A 24,357-nucleotide genomic window follows, 5' to 3' on the forward strand; every position below is an offset into this window, starting at 1 on the left:
CACACACATACTCACACATTCACTCACATGCACTCACACACTCTCACTCACACACACTCAAACACACACTCACTCACACTAGCACACACATGCATTCACTCACACACACTCACACACGCAAAAACTCACTCACACTCACACACACACACACATACACACTCACACACACTCACGCATGCACATACACTCACTCATACATACACACGCACAGATATACTCACACACATACACTCACACATATGCACTCGCTCACACATACTCACTCATGCACACGTACTCACACACACATTCACACACTCGCACCCTCACTCACACACATGCACACGCACACACACTCACTCACTCACTCACTCATATACTCACTCACAAATACTCACACACTCACACTCACACACATAAACTCACACATGCACACTCACATACACTCACTCACACACATAAACTCACACATGCACACTCACATACACTCACTCACACACATAAACTCACACATGAACACTCACATACACTCACTCACACACATCCCCACACATTCATGCACATACACACATACACACACACTCGCATGCACACTCACTCACTCACACAAACACACTCACTTCCACTTACTTACACATACTCACCCATGCACACTCACTGGCACTAACACACTCTCACACACACATATGCTCACTCACATACATTCACACACAATAACATTCACTCACACACACACTCACAAACTAACACACACACTAATTTGCTCATTCATGTACTCACTCACTCACACACACTCACTCAAACACTTTCACACACACTCACAATCACTCACTCACACTCACGCTCTCACACAATTACCCTCACATGCACACATCCACACTCACACACATACTCTCACAAACACATTCTCACACCCACACAGACATGCACACACAAGCACACACTCACTCACACTCTCACACAATTACTAACACACACTCATACACACTCACACACTCAATCTCACAAAAACACACACACACACTCAGACACTAACATTCACACAGACACTAACTCACTCATACACTCACACACACTCACACACATACAATTACACACACACTCACGCACATATACTCACACACGCTTTCACACACACACTGTCTCACATGCTCTCTCTCACACACTCTCACTCTTACACACACACAGACTCTCTCTCTCTCACACACACACTCACACACGCACTCTCTCACACACAGACACACTCACACACACAGACAGACACACACACACTCACACACCACACATACACACACACACACTCACGATCACACACACACAGACACATACATACAGACACACTCTTACACACACTCACACACACACTCACATATACATTCACACACACACACACACACACACACACTCTATTACACATACTCATGCACACACTCACATTCACACACATGCTCACATTCGTACGCACACTCACTCCGCACCCTCACTCACACACATGCACATGCACACACACTTGCTCACTCACACATATACTCACTCACAAATACTCACACATACACACTCATTCTCATTCACACACACAAACTCACACATACACACTCACATACACTCACTCACATACACTCAGACACACACACACACACTCACTTCCATTTACTCACACACTCACTCATGCACACACTCACTCATGCACACACAAATACACACGCACACTCACTCACACACATATACTCACACATTCACTACATGCACTCACACACTCTCACTCACACACACACTCAAACACACACTCACTCACACTCACACACATCCCATTCACACACACACTCACACACGCAAGCACTCACTCACAATCACACACACACATACACACTCACACACACACTCACGCACCCAAACACTCACTCACACATACATGCGCACAGATATACTCACTCACACATACTCTCACATACACACACTCACACGCACTTGCTCACACACTCACTCATGCACACATACTCACACACACATTCACACACTCGCTCACATGCGCACATGCACCCTCACTCACACATGCACACACACACACTTACTCACTCACTCACACTCATATACTCACTCACAAATACTCACATACACTCACTCACACACATGCTCACACACATATGCACATACACACATACACACACACTCATACGCACACTCACTCACTCACACATACACACTCACTTCCACTTACTCACACATACTCACTCATGCACACTCACTGACACACATACACTCACACACCCATATGCTCACTCACATACATTCACACACACTGACATACACACTCACACACACACTCACACACACTCTCACAAACTAACACAGACACTAATTTGCTCATTCATGTACTCACTCACTCACACACTCAATCACACACACTCACAATCGCTCACACACACGCTCTCACACAATTACTAACATACACTCATACATACTCACACACTCAATCTCACAAACACACACACACACTCAGACACTAACATTCACACAGACACTAACTCACTCATACACTCACACACACAAACTCATTCACTCACATACACACACTCATACCCACACACATATACACACACACTCACACGCACATATACTCACACACACACACACTCTCTCTCTCACACACACACTGTCTCACATGCTCTCTCTCACACACTCTCACTCTTACACACACACACTCTCTCTATCACACACACTTACACGCAGACAGTCTCACACACACTCAGACACACACACACCCATAATCACACACACACTCACTTGCTCACATGCGTGTGGACACACTCAATCATGCACCCTCACTCACATACATGCACATGCACACACACTTACTCACTCACACACTCACACATATACTCACTCACAAATACTCACGCACACAAACTCACACATACACACTCACATACACTCACACACACAAACTCACACACACACTCATTTCCACTTACTCACACGCACTCACTCATGCACACACACACTCACATACATATGCTCACTCACACACACACTAACACACACTCACACACATTCTCACAAACTAACACGCACACACTAATTTACTCACTCACACACTTTCACAAATAACTCACACATACTCACAATCACACACACGCATACACACACACAGACAGACTCACACACACTCACATATGCATACACACACACAATCACACACAGACACACTCACACACACTCACACATACACTCACACATACACACTCACACACTCACATACATATGCTCACTCACACACTTTCACACACATTCACACACACTCACTCACACACACACTTTCACAAATAACTCACTCACACTCACGCTCTCAAACATTACCCTCACATGCACACACCCACACGCACACACTAATACTCTCACAAACACATTCTCACACCCACACCCACACACTCACACAGACACGTACACACACAAGCACACACTTACTCACACTCGCACTCTCACACAATTACTAACCCACACTCACACACACACTCAATCTCACAAACAGACACTCTCACACGCACTCAGACACTAACACACAGACACTAACTCATTCATACACTCACTCACACACAAACTCACTCACATACACACACACTCACACACTCACAACACACTCATGCTCTCACACAATTATCCTCACATGCACACACCCACACTCACGCACTCATACTCTCACACATTCTCACACCCACACACAGACACACACTCACACAGACATGTACACACACAAGCACACACTCACTCACAATTACTAACACACACTCGTACACGCTCACACACTCAATCTCACGAACACACATTCACACACACTCAGACACTAACACTCACACATAACACTCACTCACTCATATACACACACACACACACAAACACGCACACTCACATGCACATACACTCACACACACATGCTGTCTCACATACTCTCTCTCACACACTGTCATTCTTACACACACACAGATTCTCTCTCTCTCACACACACACACACTCACACACAGACAGTCTCACACACACACAAACACACTTCCACACACATACACACACTCACACACACTTACGATCACACACACACTCACATGCATATACACACAGACACACACACATACACTCATGGCCGCACACATATACTTACACTCACACACTCACAATCATACACTCACACACACATTCACTCACACACACATTCGCTCACATGCGCGTGCACACACTCACTCACACACCCTCACTCACGCACTCACACATACACACTCACACACTCACTCACATATACCCTCACTCACACACACTCACTCATGCACACACACACACATTTACACACTCACTCACACACACACAAGCTCACACACACACTCTCACACTCACACACACACAAACTCACACACAAACTCACACACACACTCACACACACACTCACTCACACACACACACTCACACTCATATACACACACACTCACACACAACACTCTCACACACACACACACCAGCTCACACACACTCACACACACACTCACACACACACACACATGCTCACACACACATGCACACACACACACACGCGCTCACACACACGCACTCACACACACGCTCACACACACATGCACACACACACGCACTCATGGTGTGAAGTGAGGAGATTGAGGGAGGCGGGGGCTGGTTTTGAAAGTTAGCAATTTGAGGCGAGAGATTTGAATTGGTTGCGTCAGGTTATTGTGTAAGTGAACCACAGAGGAAACAGCTCATTGAGGGGGAGGGAGAGAGAGAGAGAGAGAGAGAGAGAGAATAGGAGACAGAAAGAGAGAAAAAAAACGAGAGTGAGAGAGTGAGGGAAAGAGTGAGGGCACTGTGGACATGGTCAGCATCCCAGCGCCGTTCCTGTGATCAGTGCACAGTCTAAAGCCCGGGCCGGGCACTGGGAGCTGACCCTGACAGTCCCCCGGCCCACCGTCTCGTCCTAACACCGCTATCAATGCAGACACCAAGCTGCCTGTCAGTGCGACAGAGGATGGCCATTGTCATCTGCCTCCTGCTTTCTGTCTACATCCTTACAGGTAAGAGGGTCATCCTTTCTTCCCCACACCCCTCAATCTGCCAACCTTGCCTCCTTTCCTGTGATGACCACTCCACCCGTCCTTCACTCCCCCCACCCCCCCCCCCAACGCCCTCATCCCGCACTCCTCTCTCTGCTCCCCGGTTACTCTCTCACTCGCACATATTCCTTCTCTCATTTCCTTGTCTCTCTCTCTCTCTCTCAATCCTTTCTCTCCCTCTATCACTCCCCTTCCTCTCTTTCTCACTCCCCTGCTCTCCTTCTCTCAATTCCTTCTCTTCTCTCTCTCTCTCTCACTCCCTCTCTCTCCCTCTCTCACTCACTTTCTCTCCCTCTCTCACTCACTTTCTCGCTCTTTCACTCACTTTCTCTCCCTCTCTCAATCCCCCCCTCTCTCCCTCCCTCTCTCACGGTGTGGGAAATGCTAGGGTGTGCGCGTGTTCCTGGGATAGACTCGATGGGGTGAGCGGCCCTCTGATATTCCGAGTAATATTCCGAGTATTGTTTAATGACCCTGACCTGCTCTGCGTTGATGCAGAGGGTTGGGAGATCGCTTCAGAGGGGTATTTGAGGGGTATTTGAGGGGGACGGTTTAACCTGGAGACCCACAGAGGCAGACAGGAACTGCACCATGACCCTCCGAAACCTCCTGCCCTCCATCCCCGAACCCACATGGAGACCCGACCCCATCTCAAAACAGCCGAGCGGGCATCGGTCAGGTTAGCCAGCAGCCAACACCCCCGGTGTGAGATTTCCCCCCCAAATCCACGGCCTGGCTCTAACGTTTAAGCCAACGCTTCGGAATCCGGGTTTAGGGAGGGAGATCGCTGCCGATATTCCCGATCGTGCCCCAGACGGGACCCTGGATTTTCCCTCGTCAATCAATCCCTTGGCATCATGAGGGGACCCTGGGGGAGAGAAGAGAAAGGAGAGGTTCGCATCCTCTGCCAGCCTTTTGGAGTTGCGTTAGTGAGTGATGTGGTGACCATGTGGTGCCCAGTACCACTCAGAGTGCCCGCCATGTGCTCTAACGTCGAACTGCACAGCCACAGAAACAGACCCTTCGGCCCATCATGCCTGTTGCCATTTTAAGCTAATATCGTCCGCCTGTACGTGGCCTCTATCCCTCTGCTCCCTGCCTGCTCATGTCATCGAGTCATAGAGATGTATCACATGAAAACAGACCCTTCGGCCCAACCCGTCCATGCTGTCCCGGATATCCTAACTAAATCTAGTCCCATTTAGAGATGTACAGCATGGAAACAGACCCTTCGGCCCAACCCGTCCATGCTGACCCAGATATCCTAACCTAATCTAGTCCCATTTAGAGATGTACAGCACGGAAACAGACCCTTCGGCCCAACCCGTCCATGCTGACCCAGATATCCTAACCTAATCTAGCCCCATGTGCCAGCACTTGGCCCATCTCCCTCTAAACCCTTCCTATTCATGTCCCCATCCACCTTTTAAATGCTGTCATTGTACCAGCCTCCACCACTTCCTCTGGCAGCTCATTCCAGACACGTACCACCCTCTGGGGGAAAAAGTTGCCCCTTAGGTCCCTTTCCCCTCTCACCCTAAACCTATGACCCTCTAGTTCTGGACTCCCCCACCCCAGGGATAAAGACTTTGTCTATTTACCCTCTCCATGCCCCTCATGGTTTTATAAACCTCTATAAGGTCACCCCTCAGCCTCCGACGCTCCAGGGAAAACAGCCCCAGCCTGTTCAGCCTCTCCCTGTAGCTCAGACCCTCCAACCCTGGCAACATCCTTGTAAATCTTTTCTGAACCCTTTCAAGTTTCACAACGGCCCGTACAGCCTCAGGACCGACCCTTGAGCCCCAGATGTTGTGCTGAGCATTTACAGAGGTATCTCGATTATCTGAACATCGATCATCCGAGTTTTGGATTGTCCGAACCAGATCGCAAAGTCCCGATGTTTGGCTAAACTGTGTTATCCCGCATTCAATTATCCAAACATTTGATTATCCGAACATTCAATTATCCGAAAAAAAAACTCCCCGGCCATCTTGTTTGGATAATTGAAACACCTCTATGTCTTAATCTAAGATTGCTTTAACCTACACGCTCCTCAGTTTACTGCGTTCATGCGCTTGTCCAAGTGTCTCTTAAATGTTCCTAATTTTCCTGTCTCTACGACAACCACTAGCAGTGCATCCCACACACCCACCACTCTCTGCCTACCGAACCGACCTCAGACATCTCCCCCCTCCCTTCCTCTGGTCACCTTAAACTCAGGATGCCTTGTGACAGCCATTTCTACCTCGGGGAAACGTCTCTCACCCAACCAGTCCAGGGTGACTCTCCAAAGAGCATCTCACCCGGACCCTCTTGCTCCCCCGCTCCCCCCAACTGTGTCCCTGTAACCCTGCCTTTCTTGAGTTATCCATTATCACAAGGCTGTCGAACTGTCGTCGTGCAGAATTAGGCCATTCGGCCTTCCCTGTGCAGGTGCTATCCTCAATCCTGCGCGCCACTTCCATCCAAATGACCGTCCAATGTCCCTCTCAAAGGTCTCAATTGATCCACGTTTCCCAATCGGTGCGTTCCAATCCCTAACCACTCGCTGGATGAGAAAGATTTCGTTCCTCACGTCACCTGTCCTCCATCGTTGGATTGAATCTTTGCCCTTGGTCCTATTCCGAACTCCTCCCAATCCACTCTGTCCAGCTCCCGCTCTCCGGATTTTGGAAAACTTCACTCAGAATTCCCGCTCTGAAGGAGAACAGACTCCAACGTTGACTCATTGGGACAGGCCCTTTGGCCCATCACGTCCATGCTGACCATAAAACCACACAAATCCCATTGACCTGCACTTGGACAACATCCGTCCCCTCTCTGGGATTCATCCGTCTACCCATATCCTCAGAACTGAAGTCCCTCATCCTTGGAATCTATGAATCACTTTGACACTCTTGGCATTGTATTTATATCGTTACTAGAATCCCGACAGTGTGGAAACAGGCCCTTCGGCCCAACAAGTCCACACTGACCCTCCGAAGAGTAGCCCACCCAGACCCATTCCCCAACCCTATTACTCTACATTTACCCTGACTAATCCACCCTAACCTACACATCCCTGGGCACTGTGGGACAATTCCCCATGGCCAATCAACCCTAACCTGCACATCCTTGGGACACTATGGGACAATTTCCCATGGCCAATCCACCCTAACCTGCACATCCCTGGGCACTGTGGGACAATTTCCCATGGCCAATCAACCCTAACCTGCACATCCTTGGGACACTATGGGACAATTTCCCATGGCCAATCCACCCTAACCTGCACATCCCTGGGCACTATGGGACAACTCTCCATGGCCAACCCACCCTAACCTGAACATCTTTGGACTGTGGGAGGAAACCGGAGCACCCGGAGGAAACCCAGGCAGACACAGGGAGAATGTGCAAACTCCACACAGACAGTCGCCCCCCCGAGGGTGGGATCATACCCAGATCCCTGGCGCCGGGAGGCAACGGTGCTAACCACTGAGACATTGTTCGTATATAGGCTAACATATCTGTCAGTCCATCAGGTTAATCTCAGCAAATTTCTCTCCCTTAATAATCATTCTAAAAACTCCCCCACAATCTGATCATTTCACCGGCGTTTACAAAGGCTCCTATTTCTCCGAATGTGCTTCACCTCGAAATCTCTGGATCATTAGTCCAGGGTTTTTGGGATTGACTGGATCACCAGGACAACGTTTACCAGGAGATAGGGAAAGTGCTTCAAAGGCAGCGAGGTTCCCTTCCCCTGAGTAACACTCCTCCAGATCCCCTGACTCTCCAGTGACAGTCTAAACTGGGCTAGGAAGGGAATCAGACACAGAAGAGGCCATTCAGCCCCTCATCCCATTACGCAGGAACAGCAGGAGGCCATTCAGCCCCTCCCCCAGCCTGTCACACAGGGCAGCAGCACTGGCCATTCAGCCCCTCCCCCAGCCTGTCACACAGGGCCGCAGCACAGGCCATTCAGCCCCTCCCCCAGCCTGTTACACAGGGCCGCAGCACAGGCCATTCAGCCCCTTCCCCAGCCTGTTACACAGGGCCGCAGCACAGGCCATTCAGCCCCTCCCCCAGCCTGTTACACAGGGCCGCAGCACAGGCCATTCAGCCCCTTCCCCAGCCTGTTACACAGGGCCGCAGCACAGGCCATTCGGCCCCTCCCCCAGCCTGTTACACAGGGCAGCAGCACTGGCCATTCAGCCCCTCCCCCAGCCTGTCACACAGGGCAGCAGCACAGGCCATTCAGCCCTTCCCCAGCCTGCCACAGGAGGAGGCCATTCTGGGTAAATCCAGGCCAACCAACCCCTCAGTACCATTGACCCACATTCGGTCCATTCCCCTCCATGCCTAATGAATGAGGCACCAACACTACTACCCCCTTTTCGAAGTGCCCAGCTGCACCCGCTTATCTGCAGGGTTTTTGGGGACTGACCTATCATGTTAGCGCTCCCCGTTCTGTGTGAAACTACTCCCTGCGATCAGTCCTGAAGTGATGAACTCACAGTTTAAAATTATGCTGACTTTATCACACTTTGGAGACAGGAACCTTTCCAAACCACCACAACTGCATTCAATTCTTCACAACTTTCATTCGATTGCCCGTACATTATCATTATTCAAAGAACTATGAGCCTAGATTGAGTGACCTGCGCTTATTGTTTAACCCACTACACGTTTGATGACATTTTGTACTCCCAAGGCAAGATGTGAGATTCTCCAGATAATGAGATTGAGAATGAATGAGATTCTCCAGATAAGGTCTAATCAATGCTTTGTAACATAACTGCACGGTCTAACGTTACTGTCCAAGTCTCTGTATCACACTGGGAGTCACTGAGTACAGTTCCTGTCTCTGTATCACACTGGGAGACACTGTGTACAGTTCCTGTCTCTGTATCACACTGGGAGTCACTGTGTACAGTTCCGGTCTCTGTATCACACTGGGAGTCACTGTGTACAGTTCCTGTCTCTGTATCACACTGGGAGACACCGTGTACAGTTCCTGTCTCTGTATCACACTGGGAGTCACTGTGTACAGTTCCGGTCTCTGTATCACACTGGGAGTCACTGTGTACAGTTCCGGTCTCTGTATCACACTGGGAGTCACTGTGTACAGTTCCTGTCTCTGTATCACACTGGGAGACACTGTGTACAGTTCCTGTCTCTGTATCACACTGGGAGACACTGTGTACAGTTCCGGTCTCTGTATCACACTGGGAGTCACTGTGTACAGTTCCTGTCTCTGTATCACACTGGGAGTCACTGTGTACAGTTCCGGTCTCTGTATCACACTGGGAGTCACTGTGTACAGTTCCTGTCTCTGTATCACACTGGGAGTCACTGTGTACAGTTCCGGTCTCTGTATCACACTGGGAGTCACTGTGTACAGTTCCTGTCTCTGTATCACACTGGGAGACACTGTGTACAGTTCCGGTCTCTGTATCACACTGGGAGTCACTGTGTACAGTTCCGGTCTCTGTATCACACTGGGAGTCACTGTGTACAGTTTCGGTATCTTAGAAACTCGAGATCAGTGAAAACAAATTTATTTTAATTATGGTTCTTTACGCAGGGAGTTGTGAATGTATGGAATGTGTTCCCAGCGGTGGTGTTGGAAGCAGAGTCATTGGGAACATTTAAGTGACTGATGGACATGTACAGGGATAGCAGTGAGCTGAGGGGGTGCGGCGGTTCGGTTGTTTTATTTTAGATTAGGGGCAATCCTTGGCACACCATCGTGGGCTGAAGGGCCAGCTCCGTGCTGTACTTTTTTATGTTCTACCGCAGTAAATGATCAAATGATTTGGGGTTTTTTTTTTCTCTCCGTTGAATCGGGAAATCTGAGCATGTTTAAAGTGGCGAAAGGGGTTTTCGAGGGGATGTGTAGAGAAAATGATTCAATAATGAGCTGAAAATGTGTTGCTGGAAAAGCGCAGCAGGTCAGGCAGCATCCAAGGAGCAGGAGAATCGACGTTTCGGGCATGAGCCCTTCTTCAGGAATGGGGAAAGTGTGTCCAGCAGGCTAAGATAAAAGGTAGGGAGGAGGGACTTGGGGGAGGGGCGATGGAGGTGGGATAGGTGGAAGGAGGTCAAGGTGAGGGTGATAGGCCGGAGTGGGGTGGGGGCGGAGAGGTCAGGAAGAAGATTGCAGGTTAGGAGGGCAGTGCTGAGTTCGAGGGAATCGACTGAGACAAGGTGGGGGGAGGGGAAATGAGGAAACTGGAGAAATCCGAGTTCATCCCTTGTGTTTGGAGGGTTCCCAGGCGGAAGATGAGGCGCTCCTCCTCCAGCCGCCGTGTTGCTATGTTCTGGTGATGGAGGAGTCCAAGGACCTGCATGTCCTCGGTGGAGTGGGAGGGGGGAGTTGAAGTGTTGAGCCACGGGGTGGTTGGGTTGGTTGGTCCGGGCGTCCCAGAGGTGTTCCCTGAAGCGTTCCGCAAGGGAAGGGAGGTGTCTGAGACAGTCCAGGTGAATTTGAGGCTGGGATGGAAGGTGTTGGTAAAGTGGATGAACTGTTCAACCTCCTCGTGGGAGCACGAGGCAGCGCCGATACAGTCATCGATGTAGCGGAGGAAAAGGTGGGGGGTGGTGCCAGTGTAGTTGCGGAAGATGGACTGTTCCACATATCCTACGAAGAGGCAGGCATAGCTGGGGCCCATGCGGGTGCCCATGGCAACTCCTTTAGTTTGGAGGAAGTGGGAGGATTGGAAAGAGAAATTGTTCAGGGTGAGGACCAGTTCAGTCAGTCGAAGGAGGGTGTCAGTGGAAGGGTACTGGTTGGTGCGGCGGGAAAGGAAGAAGCGGAGGGCTTTGAGTCATTCGTGATGGGGGATGGAGGTGTACAGGGACTGGATGTCCATCGTGAAGATAAGGCGTTGGGGACCGGGGAAGTGAAAATCATGGAGGAGGTGGAGGGCGTGGGTGGTGTCCCGAACGTAGGTGGGGAGTTCTTGGACTAAAGGGGACAGAACCGTGTCGAGGTATGCGGAGATGGTAATCAGCGCCAGGGATCCAGCGAACAGCACAGGGTCTTCAGGAGAAGGTCTGTTACCCATGAAGCAATGAGTGCAGGACTCGCTCTGATGGGAAACGATGGAAGGGAGTGGTGTCGATGTGTTCGAGGGGCAGTGGATGAGCACACAAGAGAGAAAGCAGAGAGGGAGGTGTTGATGCGGTCAGGTGAAGAGGTGGTGAAAGTGTTCCTGGAATGTGGTGATGATTCCGCACGGATACTGGGCCCCATCCTGGAAACCTGTTCTTAATTATTACTGAGACTGTTGACTATTGGGAGCTTATGTTGAGGTTGTACAGGACGTTGGTGAGGCCTAGAGCACTATGTCCAGTTCTGGTCACCCCATTATGGGAAGGATATTATTCAACTGGAGAGGGTTCTGAAGAGATTTACCGGGATGCTGCTGGGGATGGAGGGTCGGAGTTAGAAAAATAGGCTGGGACTTTTTTCACTGGCGATTGAGAGATGACCTTATAGTGGTGTATAAAGTCATGAGGGGCGTGGATAAGGTGAAAGACAGATGTCTTTTCCCTCGGGTGGGGGGATTTCAAGACCGGGGTGGGGAGCATGTTTTGAAGGTGAAAGAAGGAAAGTGAAGAGGAGGAACCTTTCGTTGGGCGCAGACGGTGGTTCGGGTGCGGAATGAGCTTCCTGGGTGGGTCTGGGCCCACTCGCAAGGTTTCGAAGACATTCAGAGAGGTACAGGGATAGGAAAGGTTTGGAGGCGGGCAGAGGGCAGCTGGGTAGGTCGTTTGGGATGGCAGTCGTCATGGAGTGGTTAGGCCGAAGGCTCTGTTTCCGTGCTGTGTGGCTCTACGCATGCAGGGGACATGGCCAACATTGGGTGGGGTGGCGTTTCTTTTCTGACGGTCCCCACTTGGCCCTTGAGAAAGTGCCGTCCTGAAAGTGCCTTCCGTCCATGGGCACCTAAGGGAGGGAAATCACGATTCCCAGAGGACTCGGCAAGTTCTGTGGCTATCAGACCTGGTAACACTTTGTAGCGATCGATACAATGGCTAATCTTGCTCTGCCATTTCAGAGTCGACGCCATTAGCTGTGAGCCAGACTGGGTGAGGATGGCAGACTCATTCCCGGAAGGACATTAGTGAACCAGATGGGTTCTTTTGCCCACTCCCCAGGGCAGCACGGTGTCTCAGTGGCCATGGGAGATTGTCCCATAGTGCCCAGGGATGTGCAGGTTAGGGTGGATTGGCCATGGGAAATTGTCCCATAGTGTCCAGGGATGTGCAGGTTAGGGTGGATTGGCCATGGGAAATTGTCCCATAGAGCCCAGGGATGTGCAGGTTAGGGTGGATTGGCCATGGGAAATTGTCCCATAGAGCCCAGGGATGTGCAGGTTAGGGTGGATTGGCCATGGGAAATTGTCCCATAGTGCCCAGGGATGTGCAGGTTAGGGTGGATTGGCCATGGGAAATTGTCCCATAGTGCCCAGGGATGTGCAGGTTAGGGTGGATTGGCCATGGGGAATTGTCCCATAGTGTCCAGGGATGTACAGGTTAGGGTGGATTGGCCATGGGAAATTGTCCCATAGTGTCCAGGGATGTGCAGGTTAGGGTGGATTGGCCATGGGAAATTGTCCCATAGAGCCCAGGGATGTGCAGGTTAGGGTGGATTGACCATGGGAAATTGTCCCATAGTGCCCAGGGATGTGCAGGTTAGGGTGGATTGGCCATGGGAAATTGTCCCATAGAGCCCAGGGATGTGCAGGTTAGGGTGGATTGGCCATGGGGAAATTGTCCCATAGTGCCCAGGGATGTACAGGTTAGGGGCATTTATTCTGCGATTAATATAGGTAATAGTATAGGGGGAATGGGTCTGGGTGGGTAACTCTTCGTAGTTTCAGTGTGGGCGTGTTGGGCCTGGTTCCACACTGTAGGGATTCTAATTCTAATTGGCACTCGCCATTGGCAGTGCCTTAATTCCAGGTTTTTACTTGAACATTGGGTTATGCCGTGGTGGGATTTGAACCCAGGGTCCCCATAATGTTAACCGAGTTTCTGGCAATATTGCCATGCGTCTGTCCCTGGAACCTTGGAGACCCTCATTCTCACGGATTTCAGGCGTCCAGATGCTGTGAAACTTGAAAGGGTTCAGAAAAGATTTACAAGGATGTTGCCAGGGTCGGAGGGTCTGAGCTACAGGGAGAGGCTGAACAGGCTGGGGCTGTTTTCCCTGGAGTGTCGGAGGCTGAGGGGGGACCTTATAGAGGTTTATAAAACCATGAGGGGCATGGATAGGGTAAATAGGCAAAGTCTTTTCCCCCTGGTGTGGGGGAGTCCAGAACTAGTGGGGCATAGGTTTAGGGTGAGAGGGGAAAGAGACCTAAGGGGTAACTTTTTCCCCCAGAGGGGGGTACGTGTATGGAATGAGCTGCCAGAGGAAGTGGTGGGGGCTGGTACAATGACAGCATTTAAAAGGTGGATGGGGACATGAATAGGAAGGGTTTAGAGGGAGATGGGCCAAGTGCTGGCTCATGGGACTAGATTAGGTTAGGATATCTGGGACAGCATGGACAGGTTGGGCCGAAGGGCCTGTTTCTGTGCTGTACATCTCTAAATGGGACTAGATTAGGTTAGGATATCTGGATCAGCATGGACGAGTTGGGCCGAAGGGCCTGTTTCCGTGCTATACATCTCTCTGACTCGAAATGGGACTAGATTAGGTTAGGATATCTGGGACAGCATGGACGGGTTGGGCCGAAGGGCCTGTTTCCGTGCTGTACATCTCTCTGACTCTATGAGTGACATTCGACAGGAACTTGTTCACCTTCAATAAAACAAAATCCCCTGATGGAGAGTCACAGAGGCCTGCAGTTTCGAATCAGGCCTTTCGGCCCACACTAGTCCGTGCCGACCAAAATGTCCGCCCACTCTCACCCCATTTTCCCTGCACTTGGCCCTTATCCTTCTAAACCTTTTTCCTCTCCATGTATTCATCCGAATGCCTTTTAAGTGCTGTCATTGTATCAGCCTCCACCACTTCCTCTGGCAGCTCATTCCACACACGCACCACCCTCTGGGGGAAACAAAAAACAGGTACCCCCTCCCTTCTCACCTTAAACCGATGCCCTCTCGTCCTCGATTGGTGAAAAAGAGACGAACTGGTTATGAGAGCATCCCTCTCCCCAAGACCGGGTACGACGGCTCTATCGTGGGTCAAAAGATTTAGGCCGGGAGAGCTCGGATTAAGAAACATATCCGCCATGATCGATCGCCGAGCAGGCTAGATGGACAGAATGGCCTAATTCTGCTCCCCTACCTTATGCTGTTAAATTGTCTCGTGCAGTAGCTGTCGAGGATTGTTTGTGCAGCTTATGGCTCGGTGCTGAACCACACAACAGGTGTTGTGTTTGATCCTCCCGTGAACAGTGAAACCAACGGATGCCAGTTATTGTTCACGTGTAGCATGGGGGCAGAGAGGGGCAGAGACGAGAGCAAAAAACAGTAGACAGTTCCTCGTTCAGAGAAGCTTTGGTTTAGCGTGGTGCGGGGTTGCTTGAGACAAACACTTCTGAAAGGCGTAGGCCTCTGTCAACTTAGCCTGACCGTGCGCAACTTGGCACTGAGCCCCTCAGCTCGGGAAGGGCCAGGCTCCAATCTCGGCCTGGTCTTCAGCCAGCCCAATTGCTCCCAGCCTTCCACCTCCAAAAGCACACCCTGTTTGGAAAGGCCCAGGCTCCAATCTCGGCCTACTGTTCAAACACCCCAAACTCATCCGGTCTACAGAGCCCCATACATACACCCTGATTGGAAAGGCCCAGGCTCTAATCTCGGCCTACTGTTCAAACACCCCAAACTCATCCAGTCTACTGAGCCCCAAACATACACTCTGATTGGAAAGACCCAGGCTCTAATCTCGGCCTACTGTTCAAACACCCCAAACTCACCCAGTCTACTGAACCCCCAATAGACAAGCAGCTTGACCCAGGCTCCAATCCTGGCCTAGCTTTAGCCTGATCAGTTTTAGCCTACTGAGCGTCAAACACACACTCTGATTAGGAATGCTCAGGCCCCTCAGTCTTGGCCTAGTGTTCAAACAAATCAATCTCACCCGGTCTACTGATACCCAAATGTACACCCTGATGGGAAGGCCCAGGCTTCGATCTCGGCCTACTGTTCAAACACCCTCAACTCACTCAATCTACTGAGCCCCGACGCGCGCACACACACACACACACACACACACACACCTCGGCAAGCCCCAAGCTCCAATCCTGGTCTAGTTTTCGAACACCTCTGTCACACCCAGTCTACCAAGCCGAAAAAAGACACACCCTGATCAGAAAGAACCAGGCTCCATTTTCGGACGAGTGTTCACAGGCCGCAAACTCACTCGGTCTACTGAGCCCCAAATACACACACACACACACACACACACAGCTTGACAAGCCCCAGGCTCCAATCCCGGCCTAGTGTTCGGACATCTCTGTGGCCACCCAGACTGCCCAGCCGAGAAAGGCACACCCTGATCGTAAAGGCCCAGGCTCCAATCTCGGCCTAGTCGACAGCCAGCCAATGAGCTGTAATCAGGGAGACGCCCGGGGCTTATCAGAGCGACACGGACGCACTCAGCAACGGAGGAGCCCCTTTGGCTCCTTACACCTGTGACAGGCCGACGCTTTGGGGGCCAAAAAGACAGTAGCAGGGCTGCGGTAATATTGTGTGTGTTTTTCTCTTGAGCACAGCTGCCTCATTGTAGTCAATGAAGTGTGTTGGAAGTTGAAGACACCTTTGTAACATAGAAACAGTGACAATTAACTCTGTGTACAGCAAGGTCCCAACCCGGGCCAAGTGATAAAGATCGGATAATCTTGTTTTCTCTTTCTATGGAAGGATCAGATAGCGAGCGGGAGAATACTCTGAGGAATATTTATGCCCTCCCGCTCCCAACACCCAGAGGGGAGGAGAGACCTCCATCTGTTATGGGAGAGTTCTGTCCGACAGTTCGGAATTCTGGTAGTTTATCGCACAGATGTGAAGTTACGGTTGGATTTATTCCACAACTGGCCACTCAAGCCCCGTCACGTCTCCACCCCACCCTTCGAAGAACATCCCACCCTCCCCTATCCCTGTCACCCCACAGTTACCCCTCCTGGCCCACACGGCCCTGGACTTAACGGGGCAATTGTTCCGAGCCCGGTCCGCACACCCCTCATGCTTAAAATTACGTTTGAGTCCCAGATTTTATATTCTCCCTCTCATCCGCATTCCCCCTCCCCCCAACTAAGTTTTAACTTTCTATGTTCGGACCGGGAATGGGGCATGAATCACCGAAGGATTTGCACGGGATTCGAAACTAAGAATTGTAGGGATTCCAGTGATGAAGGGTGTTAGCACGGTGTCTCAGTGGTTAGCTCTGCTGCCTCCCAGCGCCAGGGACCCCGGTTTGATACCCACCTCGGGGGACGGTCTGTGTGGAGTTTGCACGTTCTCCCCCAGTGTCTGCGTGGGTTTCCTCTGGGTGCTCCAGTTTCCTCCCACAATCCAAAGATGTGCGGGTCGGGGGGATAGGACAATGGGTAATTGTCCCATGGTACCCAGGGATGTGCAGGTTAGGGTGGATTGGCCATGGGAAACTGTCCCATAGTGCCCAGGGATGTGCAGGTTAGGGTGGGATTGGCCATGGGGAAATTGTCCCATAGTGTCCAGGGATGTGCAGGTTAGGGTGGGATTGGCCATGGGAAATTGTCCCATAGTGCCCAGGGATGTGCAGGTTAGGGTGGATTGGCCATGGGAAATTGTCCCATAGTGCCCAGGGATGTGCAGGTTAGGGTGGGATTGGCCGTGGGGAAGTGTCCCATAGTGCCCAGGGATGTGCAGGTTAGGGTGGATTGGCCAAGGGAAATTGTCCCATAGTGCCCAGGGATGTGCAGGTTCGGGTGGATTGGCCGTGGGGAAGTGTCCCATAGTGCCCAGGGATGTGCAGGTTAGGGTGGATTGGCCAAGGGAAATTGTCCCATAGTGCCCAGGGATGTGCAGGTTTGGGTGGGATTGGCCATGGGGAAGTGTCCCATAGTGCCCAGGGATGTGCAGGTTCGGGTGGATTGGCCGTGGGGAAGTGTCCCATAGTGCCCAGGGATGTGCAGGTTCGGGTGGATTGGCCGTGGGGAAGTGTCCCATAGTGCCCAGGGATGTGCAGGTTAGGGTGGGATTGGCCATGGGGAAGTGTCCCATAGTGCCCAGGGATGTGCAGGTTCGGTCAGTGGGTAATGTCATGTAATGGGGTCAGGGAATGGGTCTGGGTGGGTTACTCTTCAGAGGGTCGGTGTGGACTCGTTGGGCCGAAGGGCCTGTTTCCGCACTGTCGGGATTTTCGGCTGCAGGTTTGGTTAAGTCCTTTGAGATGCTGAATGTATATCGGGACAAACAGTTTCCGCTGGGTTTTGGGAAGCTGGGGGAGGGGAGTGGGCGGTAGAGTGGAAAGAGTTGAAAATTTGGTGTCAGCACTTTCAGGAGTGAAATCAAAATCAAAACGACAGCTGCTCCACCGCCGACAGGTTAATCGATCTCTCGATCGGTTTTAACTCCCAGATTGATCAGTATCATTTCACTGAAAGTGTCTGAGGGAGTTTCTCTTTAATGAGAGTTCGTTCACTGGGAGACATGGGCGAAGTCAGTATTTATTCCCTGGGGCGGGGGTGGGGGAGGGAAGCAGTCAGCCTGCTGGGTATGGAGTTACGTGTAGACTGTTGGAAGATCGCGTGCAATTCTGGTCTCCTTCCTATCGGAAAGATGTTGTGAAACTTGAAAGGGTTCAGAAAAGATTTACAAGGATGTTGCCAGGGTTGGAGGGTCTGAGCTACAGGGAGAGGCTGAACAGGCTGGGGCTGTTTTCCCTGGAGCCTCGGAGGCTGAGGGGTGACCTTATAGAGGTTTATAAAACCATGAGGGACATGGATAGGGTAAATAGACAAGGTCTTTTCCCCCTGGGGTGGGGGAGTCCAGAACTAGAGGGGCATAGGTTGAGGGTGAGAGGGGAAAGGGACCTAAGGGGTAACTTTTTCCCCCAGAGGGTGGTACGTGTATGGAATGAGCTGCCAGAGGAGGTGGTGGGGGCTGGTACAATGACAGCATTTAAAAGGTGGATGGGGACATGAATAGGAAGGGTTTAGAGGGAGATGGGCCAAGTGCTGGCACATGGGACTAGATTAGGTTAGGATATCTGGGACAGTATGGACGGGTTGGGCCGAAGGGTCTGCTTCCGTGCTGTACATCTCTAAAAGGGACTAGATTAGGTTAGGATATCTGGGACAGTATGGATGGGTTGGGCCGAAGGGTCTGCTTCCGTGCTGTACATCTCGATGAGTCTATGACTCAGTTGGCCATTCAGCCCTGCCCCCTTCAGCACGCTCAGAGTCAAGCATCCAACTTTGTTCCTTATTCCCATCCCATAGCTTTGGATGTGTTTGAGATCCTGCCGTTGTGTTCCTAGTGATCAGGGGAACGTTCTTCCTACATTCAACCAGTCAGAAAGAAGACCTCAGAGTTTGCCCTTGATGGGATTTGAACCCAGAATATTAGCCGCAGACACCGGATGTCTACCCCAGCAATATTGCTGTCTGTGAGCAGTGACTGTACATCGTATTGTGAGCAAACTGACCTGGTAGCATTGAATAGTAGAGTAGGCTTGAGGCTTGTAACAGCCCCTTGCTGTCGCTGTGTTCCCGTGGGGAGGGTTATCGTTTTCTGACAGTAATAGACACACAAACCCACCCCGGTATAATTTCTCTGTCACTGACAGCAGTGACACACCTGCCTGGATGCTAACTTCTGAAAGTACCCCCTCAAACATTTTCACCTCTCCCTCTCTGTCTCCCTCTGTCTCTCTCTCTCTCCCTCTCTGTTTCTCTCTCTCTGTCTCTCTCCTTCTGTCTCTCCCTTTCTTTCTCTCTCTCTCTCTCTCTCCCCCTCTCTGTCTCTCTTTCTCCATCGCTTTCTGTCTCGCTCCTTATCTCTCTCTCTCTGTCTTTCTCTTTCTCTCTCTCCCCCTTTCTCTCTGTCTCTCTCCTTTTGTCTCTCTCTCTCTCCCTCTCTTTCACTGTCTCTTCCTTTCCATCTCTCACTCTCTGTCTCTGTTTCCCTCTCTCTGTCTCTACTTTTCTCTCTCTCTCTCCCTCTCTGTCTCTCTCTTTCTCCATCGCTTTCTGTCTCTCTCCTTATCTCTCCCTCTCTGTCTTTCTCTTTCTCGCTCTGCCCCTTTCTCTCTGTCTGTCTGTCTCTCTCGCTCTCTGTCTCTCCCTGTCTCTGTTTCCCTCTCTCTCCCTGTCTCTCTCTTTCCCCCACATCTCTCTAGCTCCCTCTCTGTTTTTCTAGCTTCCCCTCTGTCTCTCTCCCTCTCTGTCTCACTCTCTCCCTCTCTGTCTCTCCCTCTATTTCTCCCTCTCTCTCTTTCTCTCTCCACTTCTCTCTCTCTCTGTCCCTCTTCCACCCCCTCTGTGTCTCTCACCCTCCTCTCTATTCTCTTCCCTCTGGTCTCTCTCTCTCTCTCTCTCTCTTTCTCCGTCCCCTCTCCCCTCCCTCATTAAAGCCATTCCCAAAACCCTCTGTTCCTGATCAGGCTTTTAGCTGTTGGTTGTGTGTGTGCGTCGCCGCGTTTGCGTGACCGAGCTTTGGGACTTTCCGTTGGCTGCGCCTGAGGCGCTGGGCAAATGAAAAAGGGTTGTTGTTGTTGACTGGCTGTGGAAAGCAGGGACCAAATGAGAAAAATGCTGGAAAAGCTCGGCAGGTCCGGCAGCATCCGTGAGGAGAGAAAAGAGCTGACGTTTTGAGTCTGACTGACCCTTTATCAAAGCTAAAAAATGGGGAGAAATAGGGAGGTAATTATACTTGGCTGCGAGAAGGTGAGTTATGGCTCCAGAAGTGGGCGGCACGGTGTCACAGTGGTTAGCACTGCTGCCTCACAGCGCCAGGGACCCGGGTTCAATTCCCGACTCAGGCGACTGACTGTGTGGAGTTTGCACGTTCTCCCCGTGTCTGCGTGGGTTTCCTCCGGGTGCTCCGGTTTCCTCCCACAGTCCAAAGATGTGCGGGTCAGGTGAATTGGCCATGCTAAATTACCCGTAGTGTTAGGTGAAGGGGTAAATGTAGGGGTGGGTTGCGCTTCGGCGGGTCGGTGTGGACTTGTTGGGCCGAAGGGCCTGTTTCCACACTGTAAGTCTAATCTAATCTAAATCTAAAGTAAATATAGCAATAGAGGTGATAATGAGAGTGCATCGAGAGATTATAGGGAGATTAGGAGCTGTGAATGACTAAGGCTGAAGCCAGTGCTATGTGACAAAATATGGGGGGGGGGTGGGGGAATGGGAGGGATGGGTGAAGCCGAGGCAAAATGGAAAACAGGGAAGAAGGGGAGGAAAAAGGTGATGAGAGAGTGGGGGGGGCGAGAGAAAGAGATAAGAGGTACAGTGAAAAAAATATTTTTCAAAAATATAACTGAAATAAAATTACGGAGCAGAATGAAAGCGGGGGGGGGGGGGGTCGAGATGGGATAATCATCCGGAGTTGTTGTATTCGGTGTTGAGAGCAGCAGGCCTAGTCGGAAGATGGTGGGTGGCACGGTGGCACAGTGGTTAGCACTGCTGCCTCACAGCGCCAGGGACCCGGGTTCAATTCCCGCCTCAGGTGACTGTCTGTGTGGAGTTTGCACGTTCTCCCCGTGTCTGCGTGGGTTTCCTCCGGGTGCTCCGGTTTCCTCCCACAGTCCAAAGATGTGCGGGTCAGAGTAGATTGGCCATGGGAAATTGTCCCATAGTGCCCAGGGATGTACAGGTTAGGGTGGGATTGGCCATGGGAAATTGTCCCATAGTGTCCAGGGATGTGCAGGTTAGGGTGGATTGGCCATGGGAAATTGTCCCATAGTGCCCAGGGATGTACAGGTTAGGGTGGGATTGGCCATGGGAAATTGTCCCATAGTGTCCCAGGGATGTGCAGGTTAGGGTGGGATTGGCCATGGGAAATTGTCCCATAGTGTCCAGGGATGTGCAGGTTAGGGTGGGATTGGCCACGGGAAATTGTCCCATAGTGCCCAGGGATGTGCAGGTTAGGGTGGATTGGCCATGGGAAATTGTCCCATAGTGCCCAGGGATGTACAGGTTAGGGTGGGATTGGCCATGGGAAATTGTCCCATAGTGTCCCAGGGATGTGCAGGTTAGGGTGGGATTGGCCATGGGAAATTGTCCCATAGTGCCCAGGGATGTGCAGGTTAGGGTGGATTGGCCATGGGAAATTGTCCCATAGTGTCCAGGGATGTGCTGGTTAGAGTGGATTGGCCATGGGAAATTGTCCCATAGTGTCCAGGGATGTGCTGGTTAGAGTGGATTGGCCATGGGAAATTGTCCCATAGTGTCCAGGGATGTGCAGGTTAGGGTGGATTGGCCATGGGAAATTGTCCCATAGTGTCCAGGGATGTGCAGGTTAGGGTGGGATTGGCCACGGGAAATTGTCCCATAGTGTCCAGGGATGTGCAGGTTAGGGTGGATTGGCCATGGAAAATTGTCCCACAGTGCCCAGGGATGTGCAGGTTAGGGTGGATTGACCATGGGAAATTGTCCCATAGTGCCCAGGGATGTGCAGGTTAGGGTGGGATTGGCCGTGGGAAATTGTCCCATAGTGTCCAGGGATGTGCTGGTTAGAGTGGATTGGCCATGGGAAATTGTCCCACAGTGCCCAGGGATGTGCAGGTTAGGGTGGATTGACCATGGGAAATTGTCCCATAGTGCCCAGGGATGTGCAGGTTAAGGTGGGATTGGCCACGGGAAATTGCCCGTAGTGTTAGCTGCATTAGTTAGAGCGGAAATGGGTCTGGATAGGTTACTCTTCGGAGGGTCAGTGTGGACTGGTTGAGCTGAAGGTCCAAAGAGACTGTCGGGAATCTAATCTAACAGGAAAAGCTGCAGCCTATTAACGCGCAGTGAACTTTAATTACCTGACTCATAAAGAAGTCTTCATCAACATACCCGGTTACCAAAGCAGGTCAATAAGGAAGAATGAATAAAAATTAGAATTTGGCTGCAGTTCCGAAGATTACGTACGGACACAGGACTGTACTGGGCAATGTTTGTAAAGTGACATGAATTTCTGTACGTGAATAACTCTGATCTAGGGGTTAACTCTCAACTGATCCACTTAAACAGAGAGGTTATCTTTTCTTGTTATATTTAATTTTTGGACATGCTTTTATGAACAACTGAATGTTTTTTTTCACGTTCTTGCCTTTGTTACCAATTGATTATCAATTTACCTGCAAATGCAGTCACGAGCAGTGTGAAAAAAAATCAGGGCCCACTCCCTCAGCACTGACCCTCCGACAGTGCGCACTCCCTCAGCACTGATCCTCCAACAGTGCCCACTCCCTCAACACTGACCCTCCGACAGTGCCCACTCCCTCAGCACTGACCCTCCGACAGTGCCCACTCCCTCAGCACTGACCCTCCGACAGTGCCTACTCCCTCAGTACTGACCCTCTGACAGTGCCCACTCCCTCAGCACTGACTCTCCGACAGTGTCCACTCCCTCAGCACTGACCCTCCAACAGTGCAGCACTCCCTCAGCACTGACTCTCCGACAGTGCCCACTCCCTCAGCACTGACCCTCCGACAGTGCCCGCTCCCTCAGCACTGACCCTCCGACAGTGCCCGCTCCCTCAGCAGTGACCCTCCAACAGTGCCCACTCCCTCAGCACTGACCCTCCGACAGTGCCCGCTCCCTCAGCACTGACCCTCCGACAGTGCAGCACTCCCTCAGCACTGACCCTCCGACAGTGCCCGCTCCCTCAGCACTGACCCTCCGACAGTGCCCGCTCCCTCAGCAGTGACCCTCCAACAGTGCCCACTCCCTCAGCACTGACCCTCCGACAGTGCCCGCTCCCTCAGCACTGACCCTCCGACAGTGCAGCACTCCCTCAGCACTGACCCTCCGACAGTGCCCTCCCTTTGATAGTTTTACTCCTTGGTATTTCGCCAGACTTGAATTTCTCGAGTGAGATACTTACCTACAATCTTCTGTTGTAACCTTTAGCTCACTGCTGTGACACAACGTACAGTCAGAGGGCCAGCACGGAGGCGATGGACGGAAGTGTCCTTTCTGTGCCACAGATCCCTCTAAGTTGTTGATAAAATTCTCAACGTTCAGATCTCGCGTTCCCTTGAGTCACGTTCTCATTCCTGTTTAATTTTGATTTCCAGGTACTCCGGCCTCCGGACTCGCAGGTTCGTAACCCCTTTCACATAGCATTCCTTAGAAATTATTC

General features: G+C 51.2%; 1 protein-coding gene across 3 annotated transcripts in view; it reads left to right on the forward strand.

Moving 5' to 3' along the window:
* Positions 1–4,759: 4,759 nt before the first annotated feature.
* LOC132834529 (scavenger receptor cysteine-rich type 1 protein M130-like) overlaps positions 4,760–24,357 on the forward strand; it is a 68,395-nt gene continuing 48,797 nt past the window's right edge. For all 3 annotated transcript variants that reach the window (XM_060853447.1, XM_060853448.1, XM_060853449.1), the window contains exons 1-2: positions 4,760–5,048; positions 24,293–24,316. In XM_060853447.1, coding sequence (XP_060709430.1) covers positions 4,967–5,048; positions 24,293–24,316 — 106 coding nt within the window. In that variant the 5' untranslated portion in view covers positions 4,760–4,966. The remainder of the gene's footprint in view (positions 5,049–24,292; positions 24,317–24,357) is intronic.

The sequence above is a fragment of the Hemiscyllium ocellatum genome, chromosome 40, assembly GCF_020745735.1.
Source record: "Hemiscyllium ocellatum isolate sHemOce1 chromosome 40, sHemOce1.pat.X.cur, whole genome shotgun sequence".
NCBI classification, from domain to species: domain Eukaryota; kingdom Metazoa; phylum Chordata; class Chondrichthyes; order Orectolobiformes; family Hemiscylliidae; genus Hemiscyllium; species Hemiscyllium ocellatum.